At 40.1% G+C, this 25,087-nt stretch overlaps 1 protein-coding gene across 1 annotated transcript; it reads right to left on the bottom strand.

Annotated features, from left to right (window-relative positions):
- Positions 1-286: 286 nt before the first annotated feature.
- On the bottom strand, positions 287-24,354 carry LOC148011694 (uncharacterized). Its single transcript, XM_087670647.1, has 19 exons — positions 23,729-24,354; positions 17,753-17,856; positions 16,965-17,051; positions 16,801-16,876; positions 13,948-14,022; positions 13,798-13,851; positions 12,146-12,205; positions 11,910-12,026; positions 11,696-11,793; positions 11,404-11,600; positions 10,654-10,751; positions 9,522-9,625; positions 9,277-9,442; positions 8,189-8,311; positions 7,983-8,065; positions 3,165-3,306; positions 2,718-2,747; positions 2,234-2,304; positions 287-1,542 (listed from the first exon to the last, which is right to left on the bottom strand). Exons 1-19 carry the CDS (start codon positions 23,765-23,767, stop codon positions 645-647), a joined length of 2,622 nt encoding a protein of 873 aa, XP_087526773.1. The 5' UTR covers positions 23,768-24,354; the 3' UTR covers positions 287-644.
- Positions 24,355-25,087: the final 733 nt, after the last annotated feature.

Below are 25,087 nucleotides of genomic sequence, written 5' to 3' on the forward strand. Positions count from 1 at the left end.
TCATCGCAGAACTACAGAGCCCTGTTCTAAATGGTACAACAGTTCTCCCAATTCCTCTCCAAATATTACAATGAAATTTTACTTGGCTATCACCATAATGTGAAATTGAGGCCACAGCTACCGGATATTCCTCAGTCAACTCCACAAACATAATGACATGCCCTGTCAGGAAAAATGAATAGCTCACTCTAGAGCACCGCAGAAAAGCTACACATGGCAGAAAGCTGGACCCTTTCAAAAAATGTGTTTTTGCAAGTGGAACTGACTGTGAATTAAATACACCAGCTTGCTTTGAAGTGATCAGCTCACATGGAGTGTACCCTCAGCAATGAATGAAATTTTTATAAAACTAATATACATCAGGGGCCTTTTCATTCCCTGTGAGCTGCACAGTGCCCCATAATAAATGAGCTTCCGAGTGACCTTAAGCAAGCCTAAGCATAAACAAAATACAAGCATGCAGACATGTAGCTGGAGAAACACTAACATCCCCTTGTCTAACTCTGGAGGAACTTTGCCATTCTCCCATCTGAAGTGAGAGGAACTTCAACATCCCCTTCCAACTATACCACATGCTTCATGTAAAGTCAGTGGACACATGACAGTTGAAAATACTCAGAGGAGAGGCAATGGGCCTACTCCATTCAAACCGACTCCACCTCAGTTACTGACTGACTATAATCGCTCCTCCAATAATTGACATCATTGAAGTCACAATCCCCAGTGGCCACGTCATTTCCCTGAGGCTCAATAGGATTTTGTGTGGCATGCTTAGCAGGATGAATTGGAACAGCTTCTCCAACAACACCTTCCCGTAGTGCATGTTCCATTGCCTTAGCAGTCCCTTCAGACTCCACTCCAATAAGCTGAACAGACTCATCAAACAATGGCGTACTCGCTTTCTCTACTGCTTTTTGGTGTGAAGATTCTGCAGATGCTGCAATAGATGTTGGAGGATCCCCTGCCAGTTCAGTGTCCTCCCCTGACTCATGCATAGACCTCAAATCAGAATCCACTGCTTCATATCCCTCCTCTGTATCCTCTTTGAAGGGATTATTGCTGCTAAATGTCATCCTCCCAGATGTACCTTCCAAGCTTGAGGAATCGTTCCAGCTAGCCCAATCCGGCGGCCTTGCAGAAAACAAATCAGCATCAAACTTCTCATCCTGAAGAAAAGATAATGATTCGGATATTCCCATCTTTTCCACACCCAAAGATAAACCATCTACTGAACCGATCTTGCTCTCTGCCACTTCGCCTGAACCATTCTCACCAAGGCCATTCCCAAAACCACCTCGATGACCAGAAGAGAAATTCACATTATCAGATGACGTAGCTGTATCAACCAACTCATCATCCTCACCTACGACCACCTCATCATCACTGCTGCTACTATTAGGAGAAGAAATATTGTTCCCTTGACTGTCCTCATTCCGCAGAGATGCAGTTGAAACCAGAAAGTTTCCAATAGAGTGATTTGACCTGTCATCTGAAAATGCAAACCAGTTTGCCCCAGAAAGAAAGCCATCCTGTGTCCGTCCACTGCAATAGAGAGAGAAGTATCAAGATTCAGATGTTACTTGAAGCTGAGCAGTACCAACAAACACAATCCTAAGGATGAGACCTACAACATTACAAACCCATATGCCATCAGGCACACCCTGAAGCTTAAACACCCATCATTTTGCCATGTCCCTCCGAGGAGATGAATGAGTGCCTGCAAGGATCTCAGGATAAATCCTTCCAGAGAGCACTATAATCTGCCATGTCCCTCCAAAGAGATGAGTCAACTGGTGAGCATCCAGAGAGATCTAGTTACATGATCAAATGCTGTAGGAAACACTAGTATAAACCTGGGTTTTGAACTAAGCATCTTAGCAAACTACTCACTAGGAGGCAGAATTTAGTTCCTGTGTGGTAAGGCCTCCAAAGAATCAGGACTACAAGTTACCAAAATATATATGGTTTCGTTTTGTGGGAAAAAAGTATAGCCCAATAGCCATTATCGACTGGGATTAGATGTCCTTGGCCTACAGGTATTACTACATCTGTTATATGACAAAATTTCTTCAGAATTACCTTGCTACAAGAATAACTCCTAGAAGAGAGGACTGGGGATCATATTGCAGCCACTTTGTTTCTAAACAGTACATCAAACAAAACCCTATAGATCGAAACATCAATGCCAACCAGTAACATAATGAGAATCAAGGAAAAGGCATGTGGGGGCAACCTCTCGTGTTCTTCCCCAAGTCTCAAGGATGAAATCACCACTTCTGCAGACTCATCATCAAAGAACACCTCCTGCATGCACAGTTAATCACATAGTCATGCACATATAGAGCTATACACAGATTCCAACAATGAAAACTTAAATATAAATCGGCAAATCTAAGCTAGCTCAATCTGCTGCTGATCATTAAAATAAATTGGCTCAACTTCAATGTTCAATCACACGTGACATGCCACCCTAGCTAAGGCATTTACATGTAGTTCTAGAAACAAAACTGCAAGTCACAATGGCTTCTAAGAGCCACATAAAGGTATTTCTATTTGCAGAATCAAGAGCACAACACACAGCAACAAGTCAGCCAACATTGAGACGTGATTTGCAAATAACATGTTATCAGTGTGAATAACTCCAGCAGAAGTAAAACAGTTACTAGACAACTCCATTCATCACTAAAAACAGCTTCAAATCATGAAAGTGCTCTTACATCATCATCTCGTTCAATGATTCCAAGTCCCTGGAAAAAAGTGAGATCAAAACTCATAAGAGTAGTAGGAAAAAGCCTTGGTAAGTTAATGGCACATTTTAAGAACCAAAAATAATAATAATAATGCACAGAGTGCTATATCAAAAAGGACATATGAGAAACTACCGACCCCCCCAACACCTTCCCCCGGGCGAGGCGCGAGGCCCCACTAAAAAAACACACATATTCCTAACAGATGCAAGCTCAGCTTCTGTAACAAATTGCCATACAAACTTGGACCATTAAGCCAACAATGCCATTACTTCACGGCCTCAGTTTCAATTCTGAAACAAACATACCAACTTATTGCATGAGACATTTCTTCAGGTAAAACAGCAGAACAAAATTTCCTAATCCATATTAGGAGTAGGCCTAGCCAACATAAACCTGTTAGGAGATACTACAAACCTCATCTGCATCTGCATCTTCATTGTGGAACATGCCATATCTGAAAACTTCATTTGCTAAGTTTGAGGCCATTACATTAGCACCTTCGCGATAATCATCATCATCACTATCAGCAGGTCGAATCCGCATACTGGTCGGCCGACTGCACAATCAAAAAGAGCTGATTATAAACATGCACCCTCAGAAAATGCACAAATTACATCAGGCATTGAAGAGCTGACTGAAATTTGGAGTCATTAACTGTGTAACTTTGAACAATGGGCAATTTCTAATTCAACAAACAAATGAGTCATGCACTTTGGTATGCATTGTTTGTGATGCAACTAAGAAGGAACATCCAAATCTTGATTCGCTAAAACTTAACACCTAGAAAACATTCCAGTAAAATCTTTTACAGCCTGTGTCATAGAACCAATGGCCTTGAAAGCAGCAGTTGACAGCACTAACATCTGTCCATACAACTGTACCTCAACTTGGTATAGCTGTCGTATTAAAGCACAATACAATCAGCTGAGAAGTTTGGCTAGCCACATTAAAATGATAGATTAATCCACCAAACCCTTTGTTGTCATATACAGACAGGCTCACTGATGTGCCATTGTCACATGGATTGCAATTGTCTGGTAGGACAGCACATTAATTTTGCTAAATCAAAAATTATCTTTGAATCCTATGGCTGGCCTGCTTTACTTTGGCTAGGACCACTTTTGTAGCTGAATGAGATAATCATTTACAGAACCAATGCGTTACCTTCCACTATTACTTGTTGGTCTTGGAAATAATAACTTCTACTGGAGCCCTTCCAAATTCCCTAAATATTTTGGGATCCTAAGTTATACAGAAACAACAATACCAAATGGCATTATCAGATGTTTACACAACATTGAAATATACAACAAGGCCTCTTAAGTTGTTCTACAAACTCAAGATATCAAGGGGCTCATAATCTGGGATACCTCAAGTGAATCTAAATATGTCTGGGTGTTTGTAGTCGATCTCATTATTTAAGTTTTAGCATTAGTTTCTCCAGAAGATCTTTTGCCTAAAAGGAAACCAGTGCTGAGCAGCCAAAATGAACCAAATGGGATGCACCTAGACAGCTTGCCTTCTGAAGATTGTACTCCTTAATCCTAGAACAATGATCTTGAATAAACAGGTTTTGTGGATCCATACTCAGCAGAAATTAGCCAAAGTTGCTCGAATTGAGCTCCTCTTAGCAATATATTGTGTCATCTCCTGCCTATCCACCAAAAGAGTCCATTCGTATTCCGAGCAAGGCACAGCATCTTTTCCTATAGGGAAGTGGAGCACAGCTCCTGCATTTCAACATCTTCCTGCCAAGAAGGGATGTGTTTTCTGTGACAGCTGACTCCCCCACCCATGGGAGCCATTCATGGCAGCTGCCACACCCACTGGACAACAGAGCATTTATCCCAGCACTTTCGCTAGAGGGCAGAAAGATGCTGTGACAAGCCATTAAAGAACCAGGGTCCAGAACTGTCAGCATTATTGCCGGCTAGAGCTGCTCAATGCTTTGACTTTCTTAAGCAACGGTTCTGCACCAAACAATTCATCTCCTGCCCTCATCGATCCTCAAGGAGAACTGTGCACTTGTTTTCTGCAGGGCAAGCAGGAGCTACTCCCAACAAATCTCCAGCATCAGCAAATTTAGCAAATGAGATTCTCTCTTATCTAGGCTACCTTGGATCCTGTTCCTATCAGACTTCCATCCGTGCACTTCTACCATTCAAGGCTTGTTTCAGCAATTCTGAGTCAAATCTTCACTGCACAAATCCACTCCAATGTTTGCCTAGGAGTTGTTTGCACTAGCACCTTATACACTAGGTCTTGACATGTCATTTAAGGAGGATTTGAGCCGAGAGCTGATCAGAGGAGCTCTTCATCAGACTTTCATGCATTGTTTGATATTCATTCTTCCTTATTTTGGTAGAGAATTGCCCCGGCATTTTGATTGAGAAACCTTAAGAAGAGAGTGTTGAGCTAAAAAAGCATTAGCTATACCAAAACAGTCCCAAAACATGCTTAATTAATGAAGAAACCTTGTTTATTTAAAAGAAATGCGTTCCTAGAGAGTGTTTGTGTCCCATAAGCACAAACCCACTTGGGAGGGCCCAAACTTTCTATAAATATGTTGCCCTCCACTCAGCCCTCAATCTCGTTTTTGCAGGTTTCAAGTGTTTTCAGCTTGCTACCCACACCCCTCTCGCAAAGGACATTGCAGTCTCAGCTGTCCCTTGCTGTCATCTATAATCTGTCACCTATTTCCAGCCCTCCACCTCCCGTTTGCTGTTGTTTCCAGCCAAGCGACTGCTGCTGACCACTTGTACAGCTGTTGTATAGCCTGCCACATCAGCATATTGCTGCATTTGCAGGCCCCAGCTACCACCAACACAATTTTCTCTCTCCTGACTAATGTTGCTACAGTTTTCTCTCTCCTATCTACTATCGCCATCATTTTCTCTCCTCTACCTGTCGCAGCAAATTTTCTCTCCACTGCTTGTGTTTGCTGTTTTCTCTCTCTTGCAGCCTGAATTTTTAGTCTTTCTCTCCTCACCTACGATTTTAGTCTTTCTCTCTCCTACACTGCCATTAGCATCAAATTCAGCCTTCTTGGCTATGTTTGCTGGTGTTCGACATCCGGAGGTTGCCTTACTGCAATTCGGGATCCATTCAAAGTACGGCACATTCTCTGGCTCATTACCCATGCCTTGATCCTTGAGATACAGGAGTTCGAGGTACAATATTCATTCATTACATAGTGTGTTTGCTGCATGAGCATTGTATATTCAGCAATCATATCACTTCATTTATTTTCTTTGTTCAGTGTCTCTGAGTTACCCTAACCCTAGCTGTGTTCTTTTATCAATTTGTGCTTTGTTATACGATTTGTTTGTGTTTCTGTGTTAGGGTATTTCTTTACAGAGAGAGACTCTGATTGTGAGAGGTTGGGCCATTTCCCCCTCTTAATGCCATGTTTCTCTCAATATATTTGTCTAGATTGTCCAATCATTTCCTTCCATCTCTCTAAAGCGTTGATTCAAGTCTCACTGAGTATTGAACTATTCTACAACCCCTATCAAATGACACTATAGTGCTCCTGTTCCATAGAGCTTGCGTGTGTTTGATGAGAGGCCCCGAGCATAGTGGTCTCTATATATCACAATGATTCGTGTCTATCATTGAGCTGCGTTCCAATGGAGATTATAGTTAGTCAGACTTGGAAATAGTGTTGGAGTCATGCGAAGGATGTGATTGCACATTTAGGGGGTTTCACAAGGATAATCTTGAGGAATGGTTGGTCTTGAATACTTGAGATGCAGGTGTAACATGTTTAGCCTTCGATACTTCCACATTGTGTGGAATTGAGCCTTACCCTAGTTCATCATGGATTGTTATGAGAAGATGCCCAAGGTGCTGATATGGATTCACTTGTACATGCCCCCTACAAGGTGCTACAAGGATACACTAGGGTTTGCAGAGAGGAAACACAAAGGGTACAAACACAACTAACAAATGAACCCAGAAAATGCTATGAGGAAACCCAAAGGATACAAACACAACTAACAAATTAACCCAGAAAATGCAAATGAAGAATAAATAAATCAATGCAAGAATGAATCCAACGAAAAACTGAGTATGCAAAATAGTGAAGCTCAAGGAGTGAAGGGCTGTCCAATGGCCTCTCTCTTGTGGAAAAATCACAGGCTACTGATGGAGTATGTCATACTTTGACATAACACCGGACGCGCCAAACCATCAAAACTTGATGTTGAACCTAATGTAGATGGCCCAGATAGCAACAATGGAAGTAGAGACAAACATAGCAGTCCTGTGATGTGAGGATGTTGCCAAGGCTGAGGAAACATGTTAGATGCAGCAAAACATGGCAGCTCTCTGACAATAGAGCAGGCTGGAGCAGGAATACAGCCACCAAGATGCAAATCACCACTAGAGGAGTGCAGGGACCACAAAATGCATTAATCAAGTGGCTGCCCAGGAGGCAGAAAGGCTGCACACCAAGGCAGCAGCTGAAAAGACAAGCACCAGGGCTGTCACAATCAGGCTGACTGATGCCACCATGCTGGAATGATGACATCAGCACAGCAGCAAGTCGCCAGGTAGCAATTGATGACAATGGTATGGCAAGGCTGGTGCTGATAAGGCTGCACAAAAGACACAACCATGATAGCAAGGGCTGATGGCAATTAGTGAAGGTGTGGAGAAGATGGATGAAAGAATGGTCATGCTCATGATTCCCTTTCATGGAGCTTTCTGAGCTACTTGTCCTATTGAAACTCTTGAGTTCCACCTTTTCAATAAAACTTATCAAGAATTTGTTTTGGGCAGCACAAGAGCCAAAAGAAGAAATTGGATTAACTTCGAGCTAAAGCTGAGTTAGCCTAACAGGTGCACCTGATGACCTGTACTCAGCAGGTTCATTGGTAAAAATGACCGTATCATTGGATGTAAACTAGCCAAGCACAAAGCAAGAATAACAGTACAGTTTGCTTAGCAATCTGACTCCATTGTTGGCCTAGGCCAGATTTTGGTTTTATGAGTTGCTCCAAGAGTAAAGCCTCAGCCTTAAAACTGCTTCAGAAAAAATATAGTATATTCATTCATCTGCCTCCCCCTTCCCTTACAACCCACCCTCCCCTCCCCTGTACCACCCACCTTTCCCTCTCTTTCTCTGTCCATTTCTCACTCAATTTGGACACGAGATCTTCAGATTCTAGGACAACCATCTCACAGACAAACAGCAAATCATTCACAAAGTTACATGTTTAGCACACTCACCCGCACGCCCATTGATAAACGTTCTCAGTAACATTGCGACTTTGCAGAACATTTGATTGCCATTGGACCCACTCTGGATTACTCTGAAACATACGAGTATTTGATGAAAAACAAGATGAGAAAAAATGCTGCACCATCATTTAAGGAAAGCCATACCAATAGTTGTAAAATGAGGACAAGAAAGCAATCAAGATAATCACACACACCTGCAAGTGAGCTTGTATGTCTAAGTTGTTGTTTCCAGCTTGAACAAGCCGATTTGCTATCCTTGTGAGATGGCCAATATTGCCTACCTTGGGAGGGTCTCTACCAGGTGCAGGTACTGTCCGCTGTTCATGACAAATCAGCATTTAAATTCACAGTGTAGCATCATCCCCTCTGAGTAGCAGCATAAAGGATAGACAAAACTACAGACATAATAAGGTCTAAAACTACAGACATAATAAGGTCTAGAATATTTAAACCATTTGCCAATGCTGAATAATCTATGAATAAATCTAACAACCCAGGTTTCAAGTCTACCACATGGTTATCAACAGAAGTTTAGAATGTGCAACAGATATCGCAAAGTAACAGAGTACAGCATAACAAACTAGTCTTTGTAATCATATCTTTTTGAAAAAAATTAAGTCCCAGAACTCCTCCATTTTATGCATCATTCTCAAACTTCAGCACAAAATCAATCAGCATGAACACCGTGTATGGACTTGCCCCCAGATTGACAATCAGAACTTGGGGGAACATCAAGATTGCATCTCCATAGACATTCAAACAGCACCCAGGAACTACCCGACTTGTGTTTAAATTTCAGTGTTTCTTCTAACTTGTCAAGTGAACTTCCCAAGTTGAAGCCTAGGCTGGAAAAAATAACCATATCGGTCATGAAAGAAGTGGTCTCCTGCAGGTTTTTGTGAGCTTCTTTCTTAGCAATACACACACATGAAAGGAGAAATATACTAATAGGTAAACAATCTTCACAAACTAGTCATAGCGAGCAGTTGCAAGCAACAGATGAAAAGAGAAAATAAACCAATCATGAATTTCTGATCACCGTCCTCTCAACAAGATTGTCACATAATGGAAAATCGAGACCTCATTTACATCTGGCATATATTATGACTCTAGAATAGGCTAGCACAACAAATAAGCAATTGCATAAGTGAAACTAATGTGCTCTACAACATCAGGAGTAAATAAACGCATACAATTAAGTATAGATGCAGTCAGATGGCTAGTATCCATTATCTCATCTCTGTAAGCGTACAGTATGGATTCTTAGTGTACAGAAACCAACCTTGCTTTCTGAGCTAAGAGAGAAAGGATTCTTGTCTGCTTCCAGAATCCTTGCAGCCAGATTACAGTCTACTAGGATATGGTCTACAAGGGATTTACAATTGCTTTCAATGCATGAAATCAAAATGTTCTCCACGTGATGGTGCAGCAAATTATTGAAAGGATACCTGAAACATAGCCAGAAAACTAAGTTAAAGCTCCCAAACTAGGAAAACCTCTGCTGATTGCCCAGTTCTATCTGCTTACTCAAAAAACAGGTTCAGAACTGTCGAAAATGCACCAAGCTGAATCAACTCTTTCCTAGCTCCTTCACTGTTCGTACGAAGTAAGACGGCCAGAAACTCTGCAATCTGCCAAAAAAAAGGGGGGGAAAAAAACCTGAGACCTCATTTGGTGATAGAATCATTAAGAACTCAAAACTCATAAACTGCAAGGCAGTCCCATCAAAAAGAAGCAGTCACAAACCATAACAATACATTAATGTCAGAGGCCTAGAATCATGTTGTACAATTTTAAAAAATCATTCATCAAGGCAGTGATCACAGAAAATCGGCTTGGAATATGTTCGATTGTCATCTTCACAGATTGCAGCTTCAATGATTGTATGCCTAAACACACTAGCAAAAGTTTCATAAAGCTGGTGTAAATTTACACACATATGTGTGTACATTTTATCATTCACTGTACAGTCAAAAACTTGTTCATAATAAGACTAACCTGCTAAACAAAATTAACAAATAAAATATGTTATTAACTTAGTTGATACATTCATACACCAAAATAACTTAAAACGAGGAATATCAATCTTTTCTGTCTGAGAAACTCAAAGGCAAAACAACTAGAGAAAGATTAAGCATGCAGAGCAAGTCTGCATGTGTAACAGCAGGAATAGCCAAGTAAACATTAACTGACTCGAGGGACCTGTCAACTAACTAATGCTGCGGGGAACAATGCCTCAATTCAATTTTCCCTTTTGGTAAAACTTCTCAATATAAATACTAAGTTGGAATGAGTGAAATGCATTTCAAGGAAGTAGTAATCAATTAATTATAGAAAAGGAACCAATCTAAATCCTCAATGTGAAGTGGATGCTTGAGCCATGGCTTAAAATAAACTGTGAAGAGATATGAAAAACATGAACTGCCTTAACACTGCCTTGCAAAGGCTACTGTTTTATATAGAAATCTGTTGGATAGCATAAGGCATATACAATGCATTTTTAAAACCTGTCAGTAGGCAAAACACACAAACAGGCCATTGAATCAAACATATGCAAAGCCTACTGTTTTATATGGAAAACATTTGGATAGCAAAAGGCATATACGATGCATTTTTAAGCCCTGTCAGTAGGCAAAACACGCCATTGAATCAAACATACCTTCAGGCGATGAGTGCCAAGAGGAGGGCGAAGCTCTCCATATGTTGTAGGCAAAACTTTCTCATCAGCCGAAACATCAAGCAACCTCAAAAGATCACCTGCCAATAGCCAACAGAATACAAATGTGTCCAACCAAGTTGAAGTTTAAGCTTTGAGAGTGCCTCGAATTAAAGCATTTACCGAAAGTCAAGTCAAGCCAGATGTCCACCCATGTGTAGCAAATTATACTAAACATGGAAGAACTAGCAGGAATAACTAAGGCAATCATTGGTCCAAAACCATAACTGTTGGACTATGTTTTTTAGAAACTTATCATGCTTTGTGGTTATGAGACGTGACCGTTTTTTAGAAACTTATCATGCTTTGTGGTTATGAGACGTGACCAGCGTTGTGTGCTCTTCCAGCATAAGCCATGCATAAACACCTCTAATCCTATTCTCCATCTACAAAAAGCCCTTTATAATGCACCCTCTACTCCTACTTTGAATCACAAACAAAAATCCCTAAGAACATGGAAAACCATATTGCATTTGCTGTTAACAAAATAGCTTAGCTGCCTCTGTCCCTTAGCCACTCTTCCCTTTTTCCCTCTCCCACAAGGTCAGCCTTGAACAAGTATAAAGCAAACATGGTTTTTTTATAACAAAGATGTAAGACCTACTACCACCAATACTGCACCATTTGCAACATCCATGCTTCAATTCCAAGATGAACACTAGAGACAAAAATTATTTAACTATGGCCACTTACCTAGCCTCTGCAGCATGCCTTCAATAGTCTCAGGATTGGCTGTGGATGATGAATCTGGCATATACTGTCCTCTGCCCATACCAACGAGAACATACTTCTTTGGGTCAAGCAACGCAATGCACACACTTAAAGAGTGAACAAGTGTTGACTTAGACTCTGGATCTTCTAAAGCCTGGTGGAAGAGTCTTGCAATAAAGCTGCAAAAGTAGGAAGAATATTATTGGCATTTGATGTCCCCCCAAGTTACCCATAACATGAAAAACTTCTCGTTCCAAATGACTAAAAGTATAACCTGGGACTGGAAAGTTTTGTGGCCAATGCTGCTGACTGAGACAAGCCAGCAACAGCTGAAAGTGCTTCTGCTGCATTGGCATGGGCTTCAGAAGGATTCTGATCACATCAATAGACAGCATATCAAGCAAAACAATATTAATTTAGCAGACACAAAAAGCATGTGCAAAAACAAAACTAGGACATGTATAAAGCCTGCCAGCACTATAACTTACTGCAGGGCTAAGCTTGTCTAATAGCAATTCTAGCAAGTCTGTATCAGCTAACCAATGAAGTGAATCTTCATGGAAAGCATTTATGGTATCATCTGCTCCTACAAGACGTATTAAAACCTGATCAAAGTAAACTTTTAATCAGTATACAACATAGAAAGTGATATAAATCTAAATGCAAAAAAGAGATGTATGTTCATCACTTGCAAACAAAGCTATCATGTGTCCACAGACTTCACCTCCATAATTGATGTAATTGCAATCAAATCAACCAGTCTCTTCAGGATCTCTCGATGTGCCTGTGTTGATTATAGACATTAGAGTTCACGGTTGACACATGATTAAAGATTATGCAGGTTATCCATGCTCTAGAATTATTAGATCTACCACCAACTCTTATATCATCAGCTGATGACACAATAAGAGACATTGACAATTTAGTACTATTCTAGAAACCATGCATACCATGTAAAAAGACATTTGTGATGCCTAAAGGTCAAAGGTCACAATCTGGACAAAACAAGGTCCTAAATATACTCATTTTGAGAGTAACAAATGAAAGCAAGCAATGTTCCTGCTAAAAATTACTCAAGTATGTGTTGCTTCTGTAGGATAACTGTTTTTGAAGTCTTTATTGACCAGTCAGCACTTAGATGTATTGTTTTCATTTCAAAGCTGCATTTGAAATGTGAGATGTGCAGCACTTTTTTCCATGCCTAGACGTTGGCATACAAGCATATGAAGACATGACAACTTCAAGAACCAACCAAACTCCAACCATTCTGGAGTGTACCATTCTGGAGTGTACCATTCTGTGTTAAAAAAGGCATGCTTCATGCATTTGAAATGAGAGACAGTGTGTGTGAAGGCTAACTTCACAACAATGATCCCCTTAAAGATAAGTTTTCTCTACCACAAAATCACATTGCCATGCCTTAACATTAGTTTATGATCAGACCTATCAAAATATACACAGAGCTTCAAGAACTAATCAAGCCAAACTCAAAGCAATCTGAGCAAACCAAAGTGTAAACAAATAGTCTAACGCTTTAAGATAAGACCAACCACAAAACCTGAAACTGAAACCAGGTCTAAAGAAATGCACGCACACACACGTCCCAAGATAAAAATAAGAAGATCACAAGACCTTGCTCAATTCAGAGGCCAAGAATAGGAGCAAAAGACAAAAGACATAACACCTGTTTCACTTAAAAGAGTGTCCAAGTAACTCCTTTTTTTGGTGCAACCATAACATTGAAGTATATAATGTACAAAGATGGCCAAGTTTGGTATGCTACTGAAGAAAGTATAAGAGTCAACAACGGCAACACAAAGATACCACATTTCCAAGATTTCCAAAATGGTCTGTGGTGCCCAAAACCTGATCCAAACAAAGAACTAAGAGAATCCCCTAAAAGGAGCAATGATAATTCCGAACAATGCAAAATGTTTGCCAAACAAGTGAGAAGGGAAGTGCACCTTCAAATATCCAAAATCCACAAAATATGGTACCGGGCAGGTAAACACACTTTTACTTTACATTACTCTGTGGGTTTCCCCAAATGGGGTGAAAAACCATTATGAAGTGCAACAAAACTAAGTATTTGGAAAACCCTGCTAATTTCAGGGGCCAAGCATTATGAGTAAAATATAAAAATGTAAAACATGCTTCACTGAAAAGAATGGGGAGGTGCACATACATACACACACAGCAGATAGAGAAAAAAGCTTTAACCTATAGATCCTACCAAATCATTTACCACACTCCTTTGAAGGTCCTACATGTCAAAATTATCAACAATAAGCCCCATCCAGGAGGCATATATCAACACCCCAAGATCAGAACAGGTCTCCAATTCCATAATGCACTTTGCAGATGAATCTTATATACCTGCAAGTAGCGCATCACTGCAGCCGTCTTTCTCATTAGAAGGCAGATAACCACCTGTAAAATAACAATAAATGCTAAGATACCATGCTAGAGATCTATTTAAACAATTCTCTGAGTTGCAATAGTATAGTTCCTGATTTGATGACCCACCTTGCTGAAATATCCTGCAAGTAGAGTCCCATGTGGTCGATCAGGATCCAAAAAGGAAAAGAGTAGCCCCATCAACTAAGAAAAATACACTCAGAGTCAGTAAACAGATCACCTGGTCTACACCAATGTCATCACAATGCCTTCAACAAAACCACTGCTGAACTACCTTTGCAACATTATATTGATTTCCACTAATATTTACAGATTTAGACTAGGATTTACAAAAGCCATCCAATGGCATTGTATACAGCTTATATTCAACAATCAAGAATGTCATTGCAATCCATGATCAACTATCAAGCATGAGTATTACAGCTGCTTTCTGGAAACTAATTTTGAACGGTAGATTCATAGAATCGCTTTTGTTCAACCACCAAGCATGTTATGTTCAGCTATCAAGAATTATTACAGTTGCTTGTTAGAAAGTTTTTTGCTGTACAAACTCCGTGTAGAAAATGTATTTAGCCACATGGACACCAATGGGCATGCTTCAAAATGAGTAACTGCATGACATTAGAAGGAGCAAGGACACCTTAGTGAGCTATCAAATTCCATGTATTCTTGGTGTATTGTCAGCTTTATTAAACTTCCATAAGAATCTTGGTATGGCATAATCTGAAACTTGGATCCAATGGCAGAATCAATGAGTTTAGATTCCATTTTCACACATCTTACAAAGAGTTTCACAAGCAAGCTTGGTGCAGGAATAACATTCAGCAGCATCTTTACTCGGGACAAATCTTTAATTTGCTAGCAAAGGAATTCGAGCACCCTTGGGACTACAAGAAATACCAAAAACTGATGAGCTATCAAGCTGCATACACCACAAAGGCATCTCCAACCAATGCCTACATTACAAGACAGATTGAGTAGCATCAGATACACATGTTGACAAATGCTCCTCATCTTCAAATTCGTGACCCTCGAGCAATCCCCATTTGGCCCCTCTGAGTAATCCTTGGTTCACAAATGTACATTGTAATGTGTTTTGTAAGTTTCTTGCATCTAATCTAGAGGACATCAGTTTTGTCAACCTAATGGCTCTCTCTATGAATTTGCATCAGATGCTCCTGTCTAAGAAGAAACATCCCAGTTTTATGGGCCATCCAAAACAATCCTGATGTTCAAACCATCCAAGCACAACTACATAATGCCCAAAATTTCAAATTAGAACTAGAAAAGGGAAAGCTCTTGAAAAAGAAAAGAGCAAAGCTAGGAAACAAATCTAGTCCTCACTTAGGATCACACACAAGGTTGACACATCACCAGAGGTGGCCATTGTACATTTGGTATGGACTCAACTACCAGAACGAATCTTACATAAGACAAGAAGGTGATTGCTGCAAGGCAAGGGGAGCAACAAACGAAGCTCCGTCCATCATGGATAAATCAAGTAAAATGAGAGGGATAAGGAGGTAATAAGTGGGAAGAAGACGAGGCAGGGGTGCAGAAGGCAAGAAGCAATGAAGGCATAGGCCCAGTTGAGGCACCAAAGGCAGCATGGCCAAAAGTCGTGCATTCAAAGCTGGCATACAAGAAGAGGCACGGGCAAGGGAAAGGCGAGTGGCTGTACACCCATTGGACATAAAAACTCACCACAGAGTGGCAATGGAGGCCTGGGCAATATTGTAATTAAGGTAATCACGAGTTTAATTTGGATTCCTTTTCATTTGATTTTCACAAAGCAAAGCAAGATAAGTTATATGCCCTTTAACCTGGCATTGACTATGGCAGTGACAGAACTACAATGTCTGCTTATAATTTATCTATCTTAATGTAGTTTTCACAACCCTATGTTTGAACTCAATTAATTAAGTGTTTCAAAATTTGATGAAACTGTCCAAGCCATATTGCACTTTCTGGTTTTCAGGGTTAATAATATGCAGTTTTTGCTCATTAAATCTACAAGGGCTTGTGTAACTGTCATTTATGAATTCTATTACCAGATCAAAGACTACCCCATGAAATATCAACAATGTAGATACTGAAAGGTCAAAGAATTTTCCCATCACTATCATTTCCCCCCCAAAGAAATGACAATATTTTGCACCATTTGAAGATCATGTCATGTTTCTAAGTCTTAAATAGATTTCCAAGTTATTCACTACACCATGACATGTAGAGAATTTCATGCAAACTGAACCAAAGGTGATCTCGTGCAAACTGAAACAAAGGTGTACAATTCATTTAGCTGCTAGTGTATACCCTTAAAAAGTACACAGTAAAATCCTGTTTTGGATACCAAACTAATGCACTCAATTTAAAAAATATTGCATGCTAAGACTTGATAAATGCAAAGATACTTGAGTGTTCTATTATGGTGGAACAAACTAAGCAAAGATCTCAACTTGTTTGGACTTCCATTGGATGCTCAACTGTGCTAGACGCAAGGTTCATTGCTGTATATGTACTGCTCTGTATTGCTTCTACAACACCTTTACAGGGGTAGTAGTGATAGGGAACTCCTTTTCACTGTAAAGAGCTATTAACTACAGATGTCCCTCCTAAACAAGTGTCTTAGCGCACCAGCTATTGTAGTCTGAAAACTCCAAATGCAGTACTATAGAGAAATGGTGCTCATTTTGGTCAGTTTGTCTAGTCTACTTGCAAAAACTGGTTTGACATACTGCTTGATCAGGTACAATAAGGCCATGCGTGTGATGTGCCAAGACACAAGAACTTCCTACAAGGACGAACCAAAGTAGAACAGTATATCTTTCAACTACAACAAATGAATAGGCAGAAGATTTAGAAGACACCACCCATATGGCATATTGTACAGAGAGACTTCCACCACACGTATGCTGATCATTCAAGAGAAGGTGTAGCATGGGGCCAGCTAAAATAACTAACCTCTTCATCCTCCACTAAAGTTTTGATGATGACCTCAATCTCACAGGTGAAAACTTCAGAGGCTATGAAAGGGAACCTGCATACATCCAACAATTAGAATTAAAGTTGTAGAAATAAACACTCAAAACAAAACATGCACTGAACAGTGGCCAAAGTTCACTAACTTGAAAGCACGCTTGTTATCTGAACCCTCCGGTGGCTCTTCGATCACATAACGCACAAGCTGCTCAATTTGTTGTTTCCCTCGTAGGCTGAAAAAGAAAGAAATACACTTGACTGGTAAAACTAACTAAGGTAACAAATAATAATCTATAACAACAATATTCGAGTAAATTTTCATAAACCATTAGTGGTTATTGAAGTTACACAACACGTCTAATCTCTTGAAACTCCGAACTCCAGAAGGTACCCGAAAACCAAGCAACTTATTTGGGCCAAATGAACTTTGACTAGCAACTTTGAATATAGTGAGCTACGTCAGTATCCCCAAAATTGGTTAGATGAGAACTTACAAGCATCACCACTGTTTGTCTATGCAAGTTACTAGACTTTTGAGACTGGGATAGTGATACATAATAGTTCTAATACCATCATCATGGATTAGACTTTAGACATGAAGCAGATGACACATTGCAAAGTCAGACATAACCCAATGAGCTCACTGTAAACTTGTATTATTGACTTCCACATGCAGCAATGATGTACAGCACACTTAGATTATAGATACACTCGTAATAAAACTTCTCTCGGCATGCAAAAATGAGCAATGCTAGTATGACTGTTACATCTTGCACAAATAACTAAATTTGTATCATACAAAATTTGTGATTATAGTGTATTAACTTCTGCACTTGAGCACAAAGTTTGATATGCTGAGCACCCTTAGATTGACATGTACATCTGAAACTATTGAAGATGATAATCAGTAAGATGATCTTATTTGAAAACTTACAAATTGATTAAACGTGTGTTGAGAGATTTGCACTCTTGAATAAGCTCCTCTTCATCCAAAAGCTCTTCAAGGGTAAAATTGTCTCTATCAAGCAACGACTCCACCTGAACATATTCAGAATGAATACAAAATCAGACATGTTGAGAGGGGCAAAAATGATGGCTTCTTTGAATAAAAGCAATCATTTTAACATTAAAATGCAGGCTTAATCTCCACTCAAGGTTTTGCAACATCCTTTTGTCTGAAACTATAAACAATTCTGCTAACAGGAGCAAAACAGGTGGTTCATATTTATAAAGGAAGGGGGAGGTTTACAATCACGTCTAGATGAGATTGCCTAGACTATGCTTCCACAAACCTATCATTAAGTGGCATGTAACAAAGATAGCAGGATAATAAAGACACACTCAACAGAGTTTACCAAACAGGACGCATTTAGAACAACATACATAATTGAGAAGAACAATATAGAAAGTAGAGCTTCAAGATCCTGATTACCCAAATGCAGTTGAAACCTCAAAACTGTGCACACTTTTAAGGCCAGACAATTTTCCCAAAACAAGGTTTTGTCCAATCATAAGTGTGCCAAAAACAGCGAACAGGAAAAGCCACCACTCACATATGACTGCAGGCCTAAAGAATCCATCCTTGGTACCTTGAAGTTCTACACTCAGGAAGCTCTTCTAAATACATAATTCATTTATCTATTGTCTGCTGTCACACAGATTTCATGATCTCCTCAAAGATTTCCCTCAAGGTTGTTAGCTCGCTTAGTCTTCCTCACCCTCTTCTCTTGATCCCTCATAAAGAAGACATTGCAAATTTAAACACAAATGCCGTCTATAAATCGAGTCAAAACTTCGCAATTGTGTAGCATCTAGAAGCTCTCCTCCCGACGAAACTTAGAAAGAGTGTATACTTTTGCAACAGGATTTCCACCCAAGATGAGTGCAAGCTTATTTCTCTTACACCTGTGTATCAGCCGGGAAGAGCTCCATTTAAACCTGCAGATTTGCATTTTTAAGTGCAGCAGCACATTCAGATGAAAGTCTTACTTGAGAGGAAAGGAAGTATTACATTGTGCAAAGGAAGATGCAGACCTTCCTTGAAACGAGAGGAAAAATGGGAGTAGGAGACACCCTCTGACTTAAAAAGGTGGACTTTAATGGGGCAAGCCCTGTCTCATACATGCACACCCACCCCACCATGTTGTAGATGATGAGTTGCACGTAACCCTTGAGGGTGCACAAACTGCACTCAACTCTTCTAGAGTCTCATCCCTCTAAATCCAAAGTGAGACGACCCTAAGCAAGACTCTACTCACTAGAAATTATTATTTCCCCCACACCACTTGCAATGTACACTTATACGTGTGACAACTGTCACAAAAAGGAATACTTGCCTAGGAAGAACATTTGCAAGCTTCTAATCTGCATTGGTACACGACAACCAGATCAAAACCACTCTTCCGTCTTGAACCTCTCTAAAACCCTCACCATGGGAAGGAGTGCCACCAACTCTTAAGATGAAACTTGAAAGAGCCTAGCCCCTCCTCTGGCATGGAACTCCCACCTTTTGCTACACGTTACGAATGGCCCAACAAATGTGCAATCAAAGTGAGTGGATACCATCTATGCACACGAAACCAAGTACCCAAGGTTGAGTCTAATTGAGGGAGCACTTCACCTACCTACCACATAGTCAAGCATTGTCCAACAATAGAAGTAAGGATTGCAATTTTGCATCCCACCACAACTGGAACAGCAATAGTCAAGCATTGTCCAACAATAGAAGTAAGGATTGCAATTTGGCATCCCACTAGCTGGAATAGCAATTAGCTCAAAAGTATCATTGTTGTTGGCCAAAAAACTTAGGTGTCACCAGTCATATCCTCACTCTTAGCATAGCTAAGATCATCCAATTACATGTAACTAAGTTGTTTTCAAACATGTATGATATGTTATGCAAACATTTGCAAAATTGGAGTATGATATATAGATTCAGACATAACAAATGAGTAGAATAAAGTGACATTTTGGCCCATAGTTTTGTGTTTGGTGGTCCAAGAGGAGGAAGAGGACATTGAAGCTTTGCTCAAATTCCCCTGATGAGCATGCCATGGATGAGGAGGAGGAGGAGGAGGAGTAAGAGGAGAGGAAGATTCTCCTTTCAAGAATGGTGAGGACAATAAGTAGACTAGTCATCACTAATTCCTACAGAATTCAGCCATATTACTTTCAGATGTTTGCTTTCAGTTTTATGGTCTTAGTAAGCTTGGCTCTTGAGTCTAGACCTTGCACCTCTAGTTTCTCTTGTTGGCATGATATTAGTTACTTTAATGTTGATCTAAACTTCAATATTGTACAATGTCACACTTTTGTGTTTTCTCATAAATTTGTAATATACATTTAATAAACTAGGGCCACATATGATTCAACTGTTTCAATTGGTAAGGGGAAAGCTTTATGCAAACTTTGGAGCATTGCATCTCATGAGTAACGATATTTCCTCAACATGGTTCCTACTATTATTCAAAATTCTCATGGACAATCTAGAAGAAAGATGATGAATGCTCTGCCTTCAAATAACAGGCAATTTTGGGAATAACAAGACATTTCATTTCAAAAATGTTTCAACCCGAAACACTATTCTTCAAGGGAAACTATTTCGAGGTTGGACACAAAATGCTTAACGATTGAAATTACAATTCATTTTAAAATACGCACACACTCTAGCCCCCTCCCTCCCTCTCCCTCTCATGCTCATTGTTACTCATAATGAGGGTCACTAAATCGTGTTTAGCCATGATGTTGCTTTTTACACAACTCAAAATACAACCACCCATATCTTCCATGGACAGCTCCCAAAACACAACACAAAGCCACTGCAAATTGCTCGCCAAGGATGAAGAATCGAATAATATAGGTGACGCAAGCTGCATACATAGTAACATGGGATGGGGAACAGAGATGGGGACAAATTCAAGGATGGCCAAAAGCAAGGGGCGGAAGGGAACAAGGGTGGGATAAGGGTTAGGCTGGCATACATAAATAGTACTTTTAAGTTGCATTGTTACAAACGCATGCATGTGATGTAGAGGGTGGGATGTAGGTAATATCATAGAACATGTGTATGCATGCATACGTATGCTTTCTACTATAAAAAACAATGTGATGTTGGTTGATCCGGTACGACACCATACAAGTATGCTGATTTTTCATGTGTATGTGTGACACAAGGAGAAGTTATGATCCCCTTCAACAAATCTATCTCAAATAGAATCCCTATTTCTTTGGGTCATCCTCTATTGCAATGGCCACATGATACGTTCACCACAATCAATCTATGCAAAGCGTTAAGTGTTGAAAAGCAAATTAAATCCCCTTTGTGCTAGGGCGCTCTTCATGCAGCTCAATTGGCAAACAATTACAAAGAAGGAACCAGTGGTTTGAGATACAAGTGGGACATTAAACATTTGCATTCAAGTAGCCTTGAAGTAGAACTTTGATGGAACATCTTTATTTTTATCATAGAGGTACATGGAGTTATTTCAACCTCTACTCCTTACCATCCATGCCACATCTAAGAGGCGCTAGATATAGAGGACTTACACAATGCTAGCCAACAAGCGATGACAAAGTCAGAGTTACAACTACCTTGTAGGACAAACAAGTGGTGTGAGTCACAATGGCTTGTACAAAGAATAGAATGACAATCCCTCTTACAATGAAGCAACAACAAGAGTTGCAAAAGAGATTCAGCATTTGCATTCAAGCAACCTCAAAGTGAAATATGTATGATTTCACCTTTTGTTTACCACGAAGGTACATAAATTTTAGCCACTATTCCTCATTGCATTGAAACACTCTTATCCCATGCTAGAGTGGGAGAAGCTAGCCATCCATTGCCTATGAAAGCAATTGATATAACATTATTCAACCTACACATGACTAGGAGGAACACCATTGGTCAAAAGAAGCCAAATGAGGAACTAAAGACTTACTTGATTTTAGGAATTCAGGATGCATTGAAAGCCCTTTCAAGAGTTGTGTCAATGATGATGTACAAACTCATGGGAAATTTACTTGGTCTTTCTTATGCTCTTCTAGCTTACAGCAAACTTATGTAGGAACTCAAACCGTGTTTCAACTTGCTAAGGAAGGAACATCCTATTTGACTTGAAGGACTACTCGTGGACTACTACCTTCCGCTAGAGTTTTGCGAAGCTCACCTACCCCCACATGGTGACTAGAGGATTTTGCATGAACTTGATTTGTTGCTTTTGTAGGTTGATATTTTCTAATCACCCACATCTTTACCTTATGTATCTCACAAAAGACTAATTACAAATTCTTGCAAAAAGCACCATGGAGTCGTTTTGCAATAGCACAAGTATATTGAGACTTACAATGGCCCCAATCTAAAGGGAACTACTTACAACTTTCGTGCATAAGTTAAAATCGCCCAACTTTTTATTTGGGGTGTCTTCAACTTGCATGTTTTCAACAAGAGACCATTTTGATGGAGTTATCAAGCTTGTTGGTGCTTTCTAGAGGTTCTACTTTATAGTCTTATTTCTAGAACTAACATCATCTAGGAAGTTAGCGTAGTTATGCTCTAAACAACCTTCATGTAAGAGTAAAATCTTTAAGACAGTTTTCACAAACACATATGATGGGCCTCTCTATTTCTATCCTATGACTAGGCCACCATGTATCAACAATGTATAAAGAACTTGAACTACAAACCAAAGGCGATAATGGCACACATCACTCCATCCATCAAAAAAGCATGTATCTTTCAATAATGCCTCCTATATGTGAGCTTATATATAAAATGTATACATGGCCAAATATAAAATGGATTGGTACTATTAAACAATAAATACTCAGGCTTTTAGAAAACTGTTCAACCCCACGTTATCGTGCCAAGACCACGTAAGTGGGATGACTCTTCAAACTTATAGTTCAATGTTTCCATAAGAGCATCATTCACCTAAGCTAGGAGCAATAAGGTGTACTTAGATCATACGTGTCATCTTCATTCCTTTCACATATGAGTCAAGCAAGTCTTAGTAGACACATATCAAGTCCGGTTAGAAGCTTTACATTGATACTCTTGCTTGATGGTCATGCTACTTTGACCATTTCCAAGGTCCCATGTAATTTAACATACATCCCTTTATTCAAATTTGTGTGCATGTGCTAAAGGGGGCACACCTACATCCAAACTCATTGTAGGTAACTCAACCCTCATTCTTCCAAGCATCACAACTCAAATTCGGAAGTGCACAGTTTGCACACATGATGTCTCCACAACTTGAAGTGGTAGAAACTTGACATTTTAGGGCTTGTTCATCAGGTGTATCTACTACTAATAATATTGGTCCCCATTGTCATTGCTAAAGGCATTTCAATCAAATCAGACATAACAGCAAACAAATCTGTCACAGCATGAATTGATGGAATCCATCTTAGTTGTGCTCTCACCATCACAATGCTAATATTGACTAGTTTCCATGCCTTCAATGAGAATGATCAATTGTCAAAGTAACAAGTCTTGCACCAGTATTGACCTCCTTAGACAGCTCTACTGTGCATAAATAAAAGCTCGTCACAGCCTAAATGACCTGCCTTGTCCCACTCAAGCGTACACAGAAACCTTGTAATCCTTGCCCTGTATATTCCTACTGCCTAAACCACTCCGAGAATACAGAAGAAGTTTCTCTAAAGAGCTTTAAAAGATCAGAACTGTAGGTAGTTAAGCATCTTCAGGTCCCACGGCAAAATAAGTTTCCTCGACTTCAGCTCCAACTAGATCCACGCAATCTGTGAAGATTTTAGAACGGGTTTGGAAGGCCCCCACTTTCTGTTGCCGCTACAATTCTAACTACTCGGCTCGATTCAGCAAATTTAGTCCACAAAATTACACTCTCTGTTGAAATTACACAAGATCAGAGGCTGGTCCAACGCTTACAGGGGAGGTCGTGGACAAGCCAGTCATGCGCCAGAACATCTTGCTGATTCACAGAACTGCACGCCAGGAAAAACCAGTCCACTGGAACTCAAAATTGCTCCCGTGGTGCAAACGCTGCAACAATGCTAGACAGATCTCCTCAGCCTCCAGACTTGTGCCAAGCTGAACAGACGATGGGAGCGGAAACTGTTATCGGAGCTCGTAATAACGCACAGGCTTGTCTCAATTCTTAACAAGCACAAGCGAATCGATCAGCCAGAATAGGTACGGCAGCAGACGATACGGCGACAACAGCAGGTGCAGGGATTAGAAGGCCCTGTGATCCAACGAGAAGGGGTTCGTGAAACCCTAAAAACTGACCCCCGAGTGCGGCAGGGGTAGAATCCCGGCTAGACAGAGAGAGCAAAGCCGCGGAAGGTGGAGGTGAGAGGCAGGCTATGGCGATCGATGGACTGAGGGAATAAGGAGGGGGAGCTGCAGAAAAGGAATGGCCGAATGTCTGCCGATGCGAGAGAGGAGGAGAAGAAGGGGAGAGAGAGAGAGAGGGAGAGAGAGAGGAAAAGGCTATTCGAAGTGAGAGTAAAAGGGACATACGATAAGAGGGGAGAACGAGAAAACAAAGAGGAACATGGCTAGACACAACCAAACCCCCACACCCCAAAAAAAAAAACCCCTCAAAAAAGGAAACAAAGATGCTAATAAAGGGCCTAGTCCCATACAACCTCTCTCATGGGGAGTGCCAAACAAGTACCTCTGAGCTCTCCAAGGAATACCTTAGACGAGTTTCACATAGGCTGCAGTTTAGAGCAGCTTCCGAGTGTGAGTTTCACGTTGCAAGTCAAGACTACAACACAATTTCGCAACAATCCTTCTCACGTTGCAAAGAAAATCGTTGTCAAAGGTAAACCCACATGAGACTCTTGCATGCAAGTGGATACAATAGACTGTTATGCATTTTGATTGGTCGTATGCAATAATTCTAGAAAACAATCATCAAAGATTTAGAACTATTGCAAAATGCACAAAAGAAGCTCGAGATGGTCTATCTTTTGCCCCCAAACCCTATTGTGCATTTTGGAAGGCATTCTTATTAGCTTTAGTGAGATTTTAGAAAGTGTGCACTTGTATTGTAGTTGTACCCAAAAGAGGAATAGTTAGAGAAATGAGGTTTGTTTTGTGTGTGAAAATCAAGAATGATAGGCATTAATTGCACAGGGAACTAATCATGCTTTAAATGTGAAAGCCCTCCTAAAGAAAGAGAGCTAGCCTCTTATGGGAAATGTAGATCATAAGCATGGGAGGTGGATGGGAGGATCTAAATGGAAAGTGTCAAAGGATTGGGAAAGTCTTGATGGGCAG

Source organism: Lygodium microphyllum, chromosome 28 (genome assembly GCF_053477565.2).
Source record: "Lygodium microphyllum isolate KBCC chromosome 28, Lygodium_microphyllum_v1.1.10, whole genome shotgun sequence".
NCBI lineage: Eukaryota > Viridiplantae > Streptophyta > Polypodiopsida > Schizaeales > Lygodiaceae > Lygodium > Lygodium microphyllum.

Excerpts from the sequence above, each read along its gene's own strand:
- LOC148011694 (XM_087670647.1), bottom strand. The coding sequence starts at position 23,767 with ATGTTCTGGCGCATGACTGGCTTGTCCACGACCTCCCCT. Across the intron at positions 14,023-16,800 it reads CTTTAGTGGAGGATGAAGAG|TTGATGGGGCTACTCTTTTC; the intron begins GTTAGTTATTTT and ends TATTTTTCTTAG. Across the intron at positions 13,852-13,947 it reads TTGCAGGATATTTCAGCAAG|GTGGTTATCTGCCTTCTAAT; the intron begins GTGGGTCATCAA and ends GTTATTTTACAG.